This window comes from Acipenser ruthenus, chromosome 9, assembly GCF_902713425.1.
Source record: "Acipenser ruthenus chromosome 9, fAciRut3.2 maternal haplotype, whole genome shotgun sequence".
Lineage (NCBI taxonomy): Eukaryota > Metazoa > Chordata > Actinopteri > Acipenseriformes > Acipenseridae > Acipenser > Acipenser ruthenus.
This window is the reverse complement of record NC_081197.1, coordinates 14,150,906-14,167,134: the sequence shown is the minus strand read 5'-3', so window position 1 is coordinate 14,167,134 and position 16,229 is coordinate 14,150,906. Positions and strand designations below refer to the sequence as shown.

Below are 16,229 nucleotides of genomic sequence, written 5' to 3'. Positions count from 1 at the left end.
CATACATTCTCTAAAAGGGAAAAAATGACTTGTCAAATGTCCAGCATTACCTGTTCAGAGTTTGCAGCCTGCTGCAGAATCTCCTGTCTTTGTTTTTCTGCATGGTTTTCATGGAAGGAGTTTCCTTGGCTTTGAATGACAAATACAATCTCTTTCAAAGCTAGAATAAAAGAAATAAATATGCATGTTTTTAAATACTCAACATAAATCTTTTGACAAGAAAGACATATGTTTCTTAGGACATCTGTACTTAAACTGCAACTTGGTATGGGTGTAAAAATATCAGCTATCTTATATTTTCTTGTTGTTTAGATTCAAATTATTAGATCCTGGCAACTCTGAAGCCTCAAAAGATCTCTCAGAATAATGTTTAACCTCCAAGAACATCTCTAATGGATCTCCAGGTATAAGGAGAAATGTTAAGTGCAACAAACATATAGTATGTACATAATGTCCTAACATACCCACCTCCATTATACCCCCTATGGAATAATAAGGTATAAAGCTCAATACATGTTTACACTACATATAATAATAGAATAGTCCATTATAATTATGTTAGTTACAATATATTATTTGTTTATTTAGCAGATGCCTTTATCCAAGGCGACTTACAGAGACTAGGGTGTGTGAACTATGCATCAGCTACAGAGTCACTTACAACTACGTCTCACCCGAAAGACGGAGCACCAGGAGGTTAAGTGACTTGCTCAGGGTCACACAGTCAGTGGCAGAGGTGGGATTTGAACCGGGGACCTCCTGGATACAAGCCCTTTTCTTTAACCACTGGACCACACAGCCTCTCTATAGCATTTAGTATTTTCAAATAACACCCTTTTTGGTCAAACACAGCATTTAGTAAACGAAACCTACTTATGTGAAGATTACATTTTTTGAATTTTTTTTTTTGTATTTTTTTTTTTAGATCTTTCTTGATGAAAAATTCAGGCAACTTGTCATGTAATGTCCTTAAAATCTAGCAGTAAAGTAATCTCCTGCTCAACTACCCAGATTTTAATACATTTAGGATGGAGGAAGCTTTTAGTGTCAACTATGACAAGGACTCCACAGGGTACAAATCTTCACCTGCTCATAAAACACATGGAAAAGAGGGAGGGACTGTTTTTTTCATCAACACCATGAAGCACTGGCTTGAGAAGGGCCCCTTCCCAGTAATGTGTACCGGTAGTACTTTTACAAGTTAACAACATCATGGCCTACCGAATTTGTGAATTATATAAATACATACCACTGTATGTATAGTTTAAAATATACAATACCTTTTCTTGTATTATTGTTGTTTAATTATTATACCAAAAAAATGAACAAGGACTAGCAGATACATCAACGTTTACTATAGATAAAGAGACCATGGGTTTAAAAAAATAAAAAATAAAATCATCTTGGATCTTGATTCTCAAAATTACCTCAAAAAGTGGATGATGAAAACCTTGCGTGTGGTTCTGTAAAATGCTCTGAAAAATCCTAGCTGTGGATTATCCCTGTAAGAAAGACTGAGGGTTTGAGTCCTTTCATGGTTGCCAATTTGTAAGAAAAACTGTTTTCTTAATATCTATTGAGACCCTAAGAGTAAAAATTACCAGACACGACAAACAATTTCAAAATATAGTAAGTCAGGCTTTATTATTAACATACAGGTAAAATTATACAGATAATTTCACTACAACTATAGTATATGAACTAGCCCTAGTACAGAGTAACAGATAATGTGAAATACTTCGATATTAGCTCTGGACAATTGGTGATGTCAGCCCTCTCCTGCCTTTTCCAGCTGTGAGTGAATTTACCATTGTAACAATACATGAAGCCTCCAAACCCCACCCACAGCCCACACATTCCTTGACAAGCAGCCCCTCCTTATCAACTCCTCACTTAAAGAACATATGTCACCTCCCCCGACAGTTCTCAGGCATTACATCTATCGCAGATAGGTATACAGGGTTATCAAAACAACCCCTATGATTTATTGTATTGGTTAATATAATTTATTAGTGGTTTTGTATTAGAAGTATAGTTTAGCTAACTGTGAGCGACCGGTGCACGACGTAGTGGTGCAATGAGGAAGGGCAGACACAGGAGGTTCTGTCTGCTGGTATGGCAATAGCTTTTATTTCACACAGGAAGATGAACAATGAGCTTGGCACCCAAAATAACATAAAAAACCACTCTTGCATAAACTCTGCAAGGTAGAAAGGAATATATATATATATATATATATATATATATATATATATATATATATATATATATATATATATATATATATATTCACTAGCTGCCAACTGCTAAAGTAAAATAATTACCCAGTACCATACAGCTATAAGGCCAGCAAGCTGAAGTCAAGCTTACACCTTGCTTTCTCCCCCCTAAATGGAGCCTAGAGCCTGCTATCTATAGTCTTTCTGAACAAGCCCCCACATTTACATTAACACAGTTATATTCAGGTTCTATTGTGGTATTAAAATTCAGATTTTTACCACCTCTAACTCCCCTCTACATAGAATAACAATAGGCGCTTCCCCTCTTCCTTTAAGACGCATGCGCATGCGCTGTAACAGTCCGCACACCTGCACCAGTTATGGAGTCTGACTTACCAACTCCTGGTAAGCATACAAAACTTTAATATACTGAGGTTTTCAGTATCTTCGACAAGCATTCTAAAACCAGTAGTTTTAAACTAAAGAAAAGCAATTACTTTTTCCGGTAACAGTTTAAACCGAAATGTCTTTCCTTTCTTGTAATACAGAGACGCAACGCATTCACTGAGTGTGTGCACTCACTCAACAAAGGCGTCCCTCTCCACATTAACAGAATATAAGAACACATGCCAAATTAGTCATTTCTTTGTTTTCTCCTCTGTTTTTCAGGAACCCAACTCTCAACACACAGACCCCCGGACCCACATGTCCTCAGATCTGGCTGGCTTCTACACCTTGACTCCCATTTAAATAAATGATGTTATAATTATATTCCTTGTAATTTTAAAAAATAATGTTGTCACCAAAGAGCAGTGCTCTAATGAGAGTTGAATGCACTCTTAGACGTTCCATCGTATGAATAATACATTGTAAGCTCTGCAGCCACTCTCCATTTATTAGCTGTCGGATTCAAAGATAACGCATACATTTTTAATTGTGAAACTTATTCCTAATGCAGTGTCCTACCATCAGTTTAAATTTTACAATAAAAAAATAATTCCCACAACGTGAATGTTTACCACAGTCTTACAAAGATTAACCCTCATTGCACTCCACTTCATCTGTTGAGGACTGGTTCTGTAAGTACCTCAAATTATTTGTTTTTAGTTTAGCTGATGAAATGTATTTGTCTTGATCGGAAGTGAAAACTGAAGACTTTTCCTGTGTGTCTATCTGCAGCCATGAACAGCAAAGGTGTATTGTAATAGATGAGATATCATCTGCTTGTGTGTCTACCTGCTTGCCTGACTGAACATCTGCTGCGGTCTCACAGGCCCCATATATAGCATAGTGCATGTACAATGAACTGTCACCATGGTCAAAGCCTGAATTAACCGGATTTGTGAATTAGGATGGACACAATAGTGTCCAAATACCATTTAATCCTGACGTTTATGTGTTCTTCCAAAACCATCCACAGAGCAAGTTTTGTTCAGGATGGTTTAAGTGAACATTTGTGTTTAATTAAGAGTGGCACAGTCAATATGATGTAGCACACAGTCAACATGATGTAGCACACAGTCAATATGATGTAGCACACAGTCAATATGATGTAGCACACAGTCAACATGATTTCTATTACACGAGAGTAGATGTTAAAACTTCATGCTGATTTGAACTCAGCTCTCGCCAAGATAAGCACCAACTAAGACGCAGCTTCACAGTAAACTAATGTGATCCATATGTGTCTCCATCCATTTGTGTTTCCTTCCATATGATGATGTAGGTATCCTTCTGTCTGGTGTTAATGACTGAAGTGTAATGCTGGCTCCAGGGATTATTGCCTCCCTACCGCATCACAGCACGCACAACGGCTGCGATGCTGGCTCCAGGGATCAACCACAGTGCGGTCTCCCCAGCGCATCAGCATGACAACTGTCTGGATTGAGCTAAGTAGGGTACATCTCTGGGGTCTTCAACCCACCTCCACTGGGTAAACCCAGACTCTCCGTCCTCGCTGTTCCGCTTCAGTGGCTAGTTGAGCATACCGCAGTTTCTTCCTCTCATACGCCTCATCTACAGCATCCTCTCATGGCACTGTTAACTCTACCAGGTGAACAAGGCATGCTGATCCAGACCACAAGACAATAACTGGTCGAAGGTTAGTGGTGGCAATCTCAGGTGGAAAAATAAGCCGTTGACCAACTTCTGCCAGCATTTTCCAGACTCTAGCAGCTTCCAGTTGTCCTGGGCGAGGATTGGTTTTAACACCTTTTCTTGGTGGTTGCTCTCCTGGGCAGAGGAATGTTGTCTTTTGTGTGTAATGTTTTGATGGAACAGGTGGCAACTTATTGGTCATGTTACGCTTGTCTTCCAATGCTAAGGCCAAACATCGCAGCACCTGGTCATGGCGCCAAGTAAACCATCCTTGGCTAATGTTGCATGATGTAGCACACAGTCAACATGATGTAGCACTGCACACAGCCAGTGGTTATTGATTGACTAAGCATATACTTTTCCAGGATGTTTTAAACAGGAAGGTCTGCATAAAGCCACAGAGAGAGATAAATAGTGAACGGTGAAAAAAGAGAACTGTTGTTAATATACTGTAGATAAACAGATTAATCATTTAGAAAGTTAAGAGACAAAACATATCCTGTACATCATTTATTAGCAGATATATTTTTGGCTAACTTTTTTCATGTGATTTTTGTACATGGTTAAATTCTAGTCCCCCAAACAGATGGTGTTATATTCCAGAAGATATGTATTATTCATTGTGACAGGGAGCCCTGTCCCTGGTTCCTGCACAAGTGTGTGCAGCCGAGACACGTTTCTAGGCAACTGATTGGGCAGTTAGGCTCACCAGCCCTGAAGGGATCAGGAGGTCCGGACTGGCTGGGGGGCGTGCCCGGGGATGCTTTCAGATGAGTTCAGAAATCACCTGCGCCACAGCTCAAGACTACTGCATGGCCACTGCCAACAGACGGGCGCTGAGTGAAAGTTTGCTTTGTTTACATCCAGAAGGACGGCGTTCACTCTATAGGACTTCTACAGAATCCCTCGACTGCAGGACGGTGTCTGTGAAGGCTGCTCAGCCAGGCCCGTCACAACAACCCAGAGTCGCTGGGAGGTCGGGACTTCAGAAGGAACACTAGCAGGTCAGTTTAGGGGCTGTTAATCCCAGAACAGTATAGAGAGTGTTACAGTAGAGTAGTAGATTCCTGGAGAAGGGTGTTCCTTTTAGTAGGACTAGTGCTTGTGTGGCAAACTTTTAAAAAATGGAAGACCACCGCTTTCTCTTCGTACTGCGTATGGCCTGGCATCTGAATCATATCTTGTTAATTAACATTGTTTTCTTTAGTACCTTTTTTTAAAAATAAATTCCTGTTTCTGAAGACTAAAATCCCATTCCAAAAGGTAGGGCCAAAACAGCTCTACCTTTGCATGAAGCAAGTTCTAACATCTATAATGTATCTCTCTGAAGCTTTTATCTTTTTTTTAAAAAAAGAACATCAGCATAACTTGGTTTCCTCTTGTTTTATACTGAAGAGTGTAAAACTGGATTGCAGGCACAAATAACATAATAAACTGCATTCTGTAAATACCAGAACAAATTAACAACAGTACTTTGAATGACATCACCAGCCGGACTACCCCCTTTTATGTTAATAATTAAGTAAAAAAACAGGTTTACAGAAAGACAGAACAATTTCACAAGACTTACCTAATAATCTCTTACTGAACTCATGACTGTCCCCCTGAACCTATAATGGAAAAAATGTAAAATATTTAATTCACTGGACAATAACAGATGTATTTATAGTTTTTTAACTTGTTAACTATTTGGGACATGTCTGGAAAAAGCCAGAAACACCTTACACTTGGGTGCTGACAGGCTGCCTCACTAGCTAGGCAAATGGAATCCATGTTACGTATTCAGTACTATAAAAAGTGCCTTGTTGCAAATGTGTTTCAGTCACAAATAAGCAAGACATAATGTGACAAACTTTGATGCAGGACTGACAGTAGGTGCTTGGTTGGCCAGTTGTTTCATTATGAAGTGTCACAAGTGGAGGATCTGTGGGTTTAAAACACTCTTGTGGCATCATTACAGATGCACAATCTTCAAGTACCACTGGTACACCAGAGGGTAACCATTAACTCGTGATACACTGCCCACAGTGGATAGAAGAAATACCATAACTGCTTTCAGCTACTTTTAAAAAGTCACCAAGACTGAAACAAAAACAAAAAGTTTGTACAATACGACTCTAAACAATTAGAAGAATACATTAGTTACGAGATCTGTGATATTTCATATATGTAACAAGCTGCATTTGAAAGGACCAATATCTGAAAAAGTTTCTGTTATCTGGAGATTAAAAGGTCACAGGACTGCAGCGAATTAGGTTAAGGTACTAGCAAATTCTGCCAAGGAATTTATATAACCCTGCAAATAATGTATGAACTCCTTATATCAAATGGTTTATGTATCAAATGCAAAATAAAAAAGAGATATGTGTGGGTTGCTGAAAGATACACAGTGTGCACGTCTACACCATAGTGAAGCAACTCCATGCTTTATGAAACTGTTGTTGGATCTGTCCCAACTAAGATTCTTAAATTGATAAAAAGTAATTTAATAATAATGAGGTTTAAAATTAAATGAAAAAAAATATCCTGGTTGTTCCACAGATTCACGTGCAGCTTTGAAGAATTCAGAAATTCATCTTGGATATGATGTCCTTGTACAGAGATGATTTTCTCAAAATATTATGCACTTCAACTTTTCTGGGAAGTGTTTTGACAGTTTGCAGTGTAAGCCTGCAGACTGGCACGCCACGGATGCAGTTGATATATAGATATGTTATTTTGGGCTCGGTTTCAATTTTCTGAGATGCATTTTATTAATACCAAGAGGCATAAAAAAATGCATTACGCTCTGAAGGACTACGGCCATGGCAATATTTATGAAAGACTTATTCAGACACACTTATTCATCCATCCTGCTGCTTTGTGGTACTGGGGGGCAATTGTCCCCACTACAAAAATCTGCAAAAGGCAAAGCAAGACATGCCACTGATTCTACATTCCTACATGGATACCGTATTTGACAACATACTAGATAAATGAGCATCCTATTAAATGAGTCGTGGTATAGACATTCATTAGCACAAGAACCTGAGGGAATCTGGTGACCTACTTATTTGAGTTCCCGATTAAAATTGGTTGAGCGAAGGAAGGCTATATCATGGAAACTAGTCTTCTGAATGTATATATGGAGTTCACCCCTCAGGGGAAAATAATTCAAGGTTTGTATGTGTTACTTATAGACTTCCCTGGGGATATGCTTACTGGTACATATATAAGCTTATTTATTTCTCCTAATGAAACCCAGCTAACTCTTGTTCTCGATTCACATAGCCTCCTAATAAAATGGATTGTAATTTTACATGGAACAGTACAACTCCCTGTGGGATATCCTTCTGCTTCTTGGGTATGATTTTCTGGATAATTTAACTCTTATCCTACAGCAAGATTTCTGTTGTGGTCACTTGCAAGACAATTGATGATTTAACATGCATCCACAAAAAAAAAAGTTTTTTACATCCTAAAAGTCCTTATTAGGACATTAAAGTCACATAAAAAGTCAAACACACAATCCAACAGTACTGTTATTGTAATTAAAGCTGCTGAATTGTCCATCGAAACAATTTCTGGCCCTATTTTGCAGCAATTGTAGTTTTAACTACTAACAACTATATGTAACTGCACCAGTCAGCTGCCAAGGTATATCTTGTATAATTGTTAATACTCTCAGAACATTTTGATTTGTGCTTGCTTCAAAATAGGGCCCTCTGTCTTATTAACAGGTCAAGTTTGAATTCCCTACACTTGCTATGAAAAATGCCACAGATTCTAGAATAATTTTCACAAGGCGGTTAAAAAGTGACATTTTGATTGAGTAATCCTTCTAGAAATAAAACCTACATCAACATGTCTTATTAATATGTACTTAAAAAGAGTATGTGGCTTTCTCCCTGGATAAAAGCCAAAAACAGGGTTAATCCAATTGCAAACATCTTGCAATATCTTTATGCCACTTGGATGTTTCTTGCAAATTTTAATTTTAGTGCTCATTAATTGGGATTGATTGGCAGTGCTGGAGATATCTCATCTCTATCCACTCAGAACAGTGATCTTACCCACAATGCCCCCTGAGCAGGCCTCAAGTCAAGCTCACTTTATAAGACAGTCTCTCCAGAAAACCTGTGACAATTGTTCTGAATGGTGTAGTAGTGGTTTACCAACACGGAGGACTACTAAGTGTATACCAAGCAATGCCCAATGCCAGTTTATAAACTACAACCAGTAACAACAACCTGGGCTTGTACTTTCACTTTAATTTAAATCCAATTTAAAGAGAGCTGCGTGGGCGATTTGTCCTATTTACTATTAGCACCTACCTGTGAATGGTTGTCTTCTTTGATATCTTTTGCAGCAGCAATAACTGGTACTGGAAAAAGGAAAAAAAGATGTGAATAAATGGGAAACATTTACTGCACTGCATTTACTGCACCAGGTGAGTCACTCAGAGATCCAGTGAGGTGATTTTTATAAGACTATCTGCCCTCTTTGCAACTGAGAGTTAGTGAATCAAATATCTCTACACAGTTGAATGGTCACAAATCTTTTATCATGTATAATCTGATAAACTATAAATGTTGTAGTCTGGGATAATGAGAACCAACTGTATTTTGTGTCTAAAACAATTGTCCTGGAAAAATCAGAAAAAAAAGACTCTTTGATGCTACCACTACTGCTATACAGGATTGAAAAAGAAACAAAAAAATGGTCCTGCACTACAAATCTTCTGTATGCGTTTAAAAAACGATGTATCTATATATTTGTAATATACTGTACAGGTTTATTTCTGTGCTTACTCATCATTACTGGGTATGCTGCTGTATATTATGCTAGAAGGAGAACAGGGCTGCCAATCAACAAAAGAAGCACCCAAAAAGAAATACCCTTTGATATGTTTTTCAAAAGAGGCATAGGGTTTTATTTTCAGATGACCGTAAGGATAATGATAAAAATAAAGCTAGTGTCCCACATGAAGTACTTTGGATTCCTGGGTGGCTTAATTACATGTTTCCATAGTTTAGCCTGCTTTGTTCTTCGTTGGAAATCAGGCAGTTGTTTTACATTCTCTAATGGTAGTTTAGGCAGCAGACACGCTGCCTCCTTCCTTGTAGCCCTCCTGCCAATCAATCACGAACGTGAACTAAAGATTGCATTCTCCTGCTACCACCTGAAACCATCTGCAAGCGTTGCTGTTTCTAGGGAAGCTTTAATTAATTAATTAATTAATTAATTAATTAATTAATTAATTAATTAAATTAATAAAACAGGTATATCATTAAGTAGGTTAACAAAGTAGTTATTCTGTATTCCTGGTAAATCGATAACATTCTGGAGCGTCACTAATCCTCTGGGAGGCGACTTGCTTATCTAAATCTTTTTTTTATTTAAAATGGGGCGAGCATTAATTCTGGGATTCCATACCACGATATTTAAGCAGGGGTTTAGAGCTGGATAGATGAAAGCCTCACCCCAAGTCATTCTCCATTCATGTATCTATCCCAGTAAGTGTTGAAGTATGCTGTCTAATGATAAAAACACATTCCTGCATCTCTAGCCTTTTCTGCGGAAATTTCTCTTTGTTTACCTGAACCTTTTGAATATTTCTTTTCAAAAACGGTCTATGAAGACAGACCCTTTGAGTGAGTATAGTATAATTAGACACACCAATTGGATATACAGACCAAATAAACAGTCAGCAGAGATGGAATAAGATTAATTTAGACAGCTGTTTCAGAATGAATAAATGCAGACATTTGTTGAAACCTGGCTGTTGACCTGGATTATGCAGATGTAGGTTTTCTGTTTGTCTCTAAAACATAGATGATATATTGAATACCATCTGCACAGATGAGAGCTAAAGCTTTAAACTGAAGTTTAAAAAACACTGTAGAATCTGTAATACTGCATTCTGTACAACAACAGTGTTAACAGTGGCTGGGTTTCCATGGAAAAATAAATATAAGTCTCACCTTTTTCTCACACTAATTTGGTAGTACCTTTTGGGTAGTGTGGGTTTCCATGTAGTTTTCTTTTAGCCAGAGAAATTCTCCTTCTAAATGCCAGTAGAATGTGGTTTATATATATATATATATATATATATACACACACACACACACACACATACATATACACACAATGTTGTTGTTATCCAGTATAGTCCATGAGTTCAACACATTTCTCATTAGATGCTAAGCCCCATATGTGTCTTTTTGAACAGATCTTGCTCAATGAATTAGCTTTAAAAGATTTTTTTTGAACTCTAGGTGGACGTTCAATCCTGGTGCTCCACAGCAATAATAAAGGCACTGGCAATGAATTCCCAGCAATGCTAATTGAAAACATTTTGGGGTACAAACTTGACTTTTTTGTCCTTGCTAGGTACCCATGATAGATACTACTTAAAGCTAGTGTACAGTTTAGTGCATCTTATAGGGGAGGGACAGAAAAGTCTAAGCTTAGTGCTTTGCAAAAGGCTTCCTTATTTATTTATTTATTTATTTATTTATTTGTTGCAAAGGGTTGCATTGTTTTTATTTGTAGTAGCTTCAGTACTTTTTTATAACCTTAACCTTATAAAACAACTAATCTGTAAGCCCTCGTAGTGTATGCTTATTGTTTCCTATTTGGAAAAATGGATTGCTTGGTGTGGCCTTTAGTTGTAGTAGAAAGTTGCTTGAGGTTACATCACAAACAGGATTTCCACTGCTGAATTTGTGTAAGAAATAGGTATGGCTTTCTGACATGTTTCCATGAGTTTTTGGTCAATCGCATGGCTTTTTAGCGTGAGAATGCAATTTAACCCCCCCCCCCCCCCCCCCCCCCCACAGTGGAGAGAGAATTTTAACCCCCAATTTAACCCCCCCCAGTGGGTTGTGTGTAAACCCAGCCAATAAAAGGTCATCCACTCTTCAAATATAGTCACTGATAGCCCAAAATATTATCAATTAACTTGGGCTTATAAATCGAATATATCCCTTCTCTACTGCCATAGCAGGTAAGAATTTTTTTTTCTCATTTTAATATGCTGTATTCCTTCGAATTTAAGAAGCGCTTTTTTTAACCATTTTTTGCTTCTCAAAAATAGCCTGCGTCTTAAATTCGAGTACAGTATGCTGATGCGTGTATTAAAATCGCCAAAAAGAGACGTGACTATCCGAGTACACAAACAACAACGTGACTGACTGCTGAGAAAAGACAACAAAGACGTCTGCCTGAATACACAAGCAGCAACGTGAATTACTGCTGAGAAAAAATGAACCAAAACGTTACTGCCCGATTTCGAATCATCCATGTTACACAAGCTTCCTTAGCTTCCTGAGGAATACCAAGAGAATCTTTTACAATGTTATTGTTTCTAACAAACAATACCAGTTTGGGCAGATCAGAAATGCTGATCAGACCCCTGTAGTTTGACATGCCAAGCAATACCACAGTTCACAAATTGGGAGAAAAACTGGTTCTGACTGTTGTGTCTGCAATGTGGTCAATGCTGTTGTGGTTGCTGGGTTAAATGTTGCCTGATGTTATGGAGTGTTGTGTCGTACTTGTTGTTGCCAGGATGTGTGATGCCGTAAGCGAGTGGTGGTGTGTGTACGACAGAGATGCCATCTTAAGTATTATACAGTGCGCAGCACAATAAACAAGCTCTGTGGTTAATCTACAACAACGATACAGCAGCGTAACTGAAGTTGTATCTTTGTAAATGCATATTTATTTGATGTTTTACTTTTTTCCTCAAATTGAGCGTGGTGAATTTGGGCTCCATCTTAAATTCAAAGGAATAACGGTATCCTGGGCTCTTTAATTTTGTATATACCACATTTTTTAGATAGTCGCAAGGCTTTTGCGTTCCCAAACTTCAAAGTTATACAGAGAACATGTATCAGTTTCTCAAGACCCTGAGTAATTTAGAAGATTGGATCAAGGAATGAATCAAACATAAATGTGTGCACCAAGCAATCAGTAGCCTACAGCAAAGGTTCCAAAAACATCTTGTCAGTCCCTAATGAAAATACACCACTTAGCAATGTAAATTCTCATTTCATGATTCATTCAGAAATGTTTTCAGAGTGTCTTTCAATCAAGCTTTTGAGAATGTGCCAAGTACCAAACCTTTGGCCAATATTGAACATGGCTTTGTGAAACTAAAAATGATTTTACTCAAAATGATGCCAACAGCTTGGGTACTGAGGACCAAATGTAGTTAAATTGTCAAGTAATAATAAAGAGAAATATAGTATATTGCAACAAGAAGGGAAACAGCAGTAGTTTTATGCAGAAGGCTACAGCTATCCCAGATAAACGAAATACCTAGAATTACAGGCCTGCCACCCAATGCATGTGGTTGCCATGATGATGTATGTGTGGAGGCAGATTCATATTCACTCATATAAAAGACTTCAGGTGAGCAGACAGAGCATCATGTTCTATTCAGAACTTCTTAAATGCATTTCACCTAAGTGTATTACTCTTGGTGGGCACAGCTTTAGTTGCATTGCCCCTTCCTTGTGGAACTCTCTGCACAGCTGCATTCAAAATTCTACTTCAGTTTCTCAGTTTAAAACTTCTCTCAAAACATACCTCTTTTCAGCTGTCTTCTCTTCTTAGGCTTCCTAGGTTTTTAAATATGAACTGAGATTTTATATCTTGTTTTTATACTTACACTGTTTAACAATGTATTTGGGAAATTCTGCTTTTATCTGGTTTGTATTGAAGTTTACAATGTTTATAAATTTGTGGACATTTTATTGTGCAGCCCCTTGGGACACTTCAGTGTGAAAGGTGCTCTATTTAAATTAAATTATTATGATTATTATTATGATTATTTAGTGGGAAAATCTCTACAGAACCTTACCGTGGTCCTTTATATGAATAACAAGGGAAAAGGTTCCCGTTTACTTCATTGTATGCATAACATTTCTTGAATTCTTGCAAGGCTATGAATATTTAAAGCAACACAGTTAATCAGATATCTGTCTACAGTGCCCAGCATCTGTTTTCCTGCAGTAAAATCAGATAGCCAAAGCTTGGGTGTTATATTTTGTTTGTTTTGAAGAGTTTGTAGGGTTTTTGGCCTGGTGGCATCCGTAGGGATTACAGAGAGCAGTTTATATAGTGCTTTTTACACAAAAGTATCGCAAAGCACTGTACAGTAGATAGCAGAAAAATGAACAAACCACAATACATCTGTATAGCATGTCACACATACAACTGCCACAGTCAGACTATCTAAATAACGGTATACACATATAGTTTCATTAAAACCCACTAACGAAGGCACAGCATTCCATAATTTAGGAACTCCACAAGAAAAAGCCCTACCTCCCGTGTTGCTTTTGTTGACCCTAGGAATAACCAGCAGCTCTGCATCCTGTGGTCAGTAACTCCTGCAAATAACTAGGTGTTAATCCATCCATGGCCTTGTAAGTTAACAGCAAAATCAGTTCTATACTGCACAGGGAGCCAGTGTAAAGAGGCCAAAACAGGGGTAATATGTTCACTTTTCCTGGTTTTAGTCAGAATTCTAGCAGCGGTATTCTGAACAAGCTGCAAGCGGGATACCACACGTTTTGGAATACCAGAAAAAGTGCATTACAATAATCAATTCTAGATGAAACAAAACTTAGTTGAACAAATTAAGTTCTTATTAGAGGCTTAATTGGTCCAATTAATTCATTTAGGGTACAGTTGGAACAAAAACCAGGAGGGACACCGGCCCTCCATGACCAGGATTGGAGACCCCTGACAAAGAGGTTTGATCCATTCATGGTTTTGCTATGAGTAATAAGACACCTGCAATACACTGTGGTTAATCAGGCTTGTATTAAAACCTGGAATGGGTGAAACTGCTATGCAGTATGAGTCGTTTACACCCCTGAAGGATATAAAAAGAATACCACAAAATGTAACAACATTGTGGAGCTGTGGAGCTTTAACATTGCCTAGATGATTTTTGCTTTTCTTGTAAGCTGAACACACATTACTGATGTGTTTCCTTTTATGTGAGAGGCAAATGCAGTACGGACAGGTATTGTATTGTATTGTATTACTAGCCAGGTATATACAACAAAAGTAATATCATACTAACAAACTATAAAACATAATTTAGTAAAACTTATTGTGCAATCAGTGGCGATCTGAGGGTAAATGGTTGATGAATTAATGAGGTATGTACAACAGACCCATCTCTTAAAGGTTAGTGTCAATGGATTTCATTGCTGTTTAGTTCCCAGGGTAACAATGAGTGGTGAGAAGGTTTCAAAGTGGGAGAATGTTAACAGTGCCTGTAAAGTGACATTACCTTAACAGAATGTAAACCAAGTGGGAAAACCTAGTTTCCAGCCAGGAGACTACAAAATGAACTGTACCTATTCACAAATAACCTTTAATATATTCTTAAATATGAATCACACACAACACAACAAATGATGCGCCATATTGAAACACACATTCATTTAGGATGTTTTAAAACTGGAAATTAATGTAAACAGTTTTAGGTCATGGTATAGTTTAATGTGGTCCTATACATGTCAATGCTGGAGCGCCTTTAGTGCAGTTTGTTTTAAAAAATAAATCAAGTTAGTTTAGCACTAGGCTAAACTATAAAGCAAAACGAGCTCAGACCAAAACTTTCCACAAAGATCTATATAAATCGAGATATTTACACTGACACCAGCCAAAAGAAGCGAGAGCCAGACCTTCTGTTGCTTTTGTTTTCGCACTCTGCTGTTAATCAGTTAAAATAATAACAAATAAATCAATCTGCGATGTCCTTGCACGACAATTAGCATTATTATTGCAAACTGTCGCTGTATGCCCAAGAAACATGAGAAGCACCAAAGTTAAAGTGATGCAATACACCCTAATGGAAAGTGGGACTACTACGGACCAAACCATTATAATCTGCACAACAAATATTACGCAATAAAATACATGCATTCGATTTGTGACTGTGGGCATTCCAATTCAGAAGCTTGCTGAGTTTTCATAAGCAATATTATAAATTATTAATAATTTGAAAAACAGCATTTACTTTAGGAGCACGAACTGTCGGAACTAGTGGTAAGCGCCTTTCACAGCGCAATGTCAACACGCATTTTACACACCACAATCCCAGTTAAAAATGTGGGAACAAAGTGCTATTTCATTCTTACATTCCTCGCGTTCTTACTTTTTTTTTCGTTTTTGCTCTCCAGACACGTATTTATAAACTTGCGATTATTACTGTTGGCAAAGGCACGTATATACAGACATGTTACAAAGTAATTGCTGTTTAAGTATTTATTTTGACAGCTCTGTAATCCGCGTTTAAAACCCACGTAGACTAACTTTTTTGGGAACAATTAAGAGCAGTCGCTCAACTAGTTGCTACGAGTAACATCTAAGAGGCCTGTTTTATTTTTAAAGCCTGTCGACTAACGACCTTTGAAAATTCCCACATTTAAATTCCAAAAAATCTATTCGTTGCACTACACGACTTTAGTTTTCCACGCTCCACTCTAGACCAGCATAGTAATACCAATCATGCCGTTGTGAATGCACAGAAAGATGCCCGCTGCACTGTCAAAATATGTATTAATATTTTCCGTGGTTCGAAAACAAAATAATCTGCAGGCAAACTTTGAAGGGAAGAAATACTTACTGCAATACAGAAAGATGAGACAAAAAGAAGCTACTTTATTCCCAGGAAGACAGGTACCAGTCGGCATGATCGGTGCCCGTGATGTTACACAGTAGCACAGATCTGATCGCCAGGCTCAGAGAAGCGAGATGGAGTTGGCAGCGTTTTCTAGTACAGGATGTTTTCAGTCACCCGCCGACACTACCGCTGTACTCACTGCTTGAGAACCTAACTGTGGTACCACATCGCCGTCTGGTGGACATATTGGGCTACAGCAGTCACAATATTGAAATTAATTT

At 37.9% G+C, this 16,229-nt stretch overlaps 1 protein-coding gene across 3 annotated transcripts in view; it reads right to left on the bottom strand.

Moving 5' to 3' along the window:
* LOC117972870 (beta-1,3-glucosyltransferase-like) overlaps positions 1-16,146 on the bottom strand; it is a 63,252-nt gene extending 47,106 nt beyond the window's left edge. For all 3 annotated transcript variants that reach the window (XR_009329545.1, XM_059030460.1, XM_059030461.1), the window contains exons 1-4: positions 15,952-16,146; positions 8,630-8,679; positions 5,887-5,926; positions 51-160 (exon numbers count right to left, since the gene is read on the bottom strand). Coding sequence is in view for 2 of the 3 variants with exons in the window: in XM_059030460.1 (XP_058886443.1) it covers positions 51-160; positions 5,887-5,926; positions 8,630-8,679; positions 15,952-16,018 (267 nt within the window). In the remaining variant the exon portion in view is untranslated. The remainder of the gene's footprint in view (positions 1-50; positions 161-5,886; positions 5,927-8,629; positions 8,680-15,951) is intronic.
* Positions 16,147-16,229: the final 83 nt, after the last annotated feature.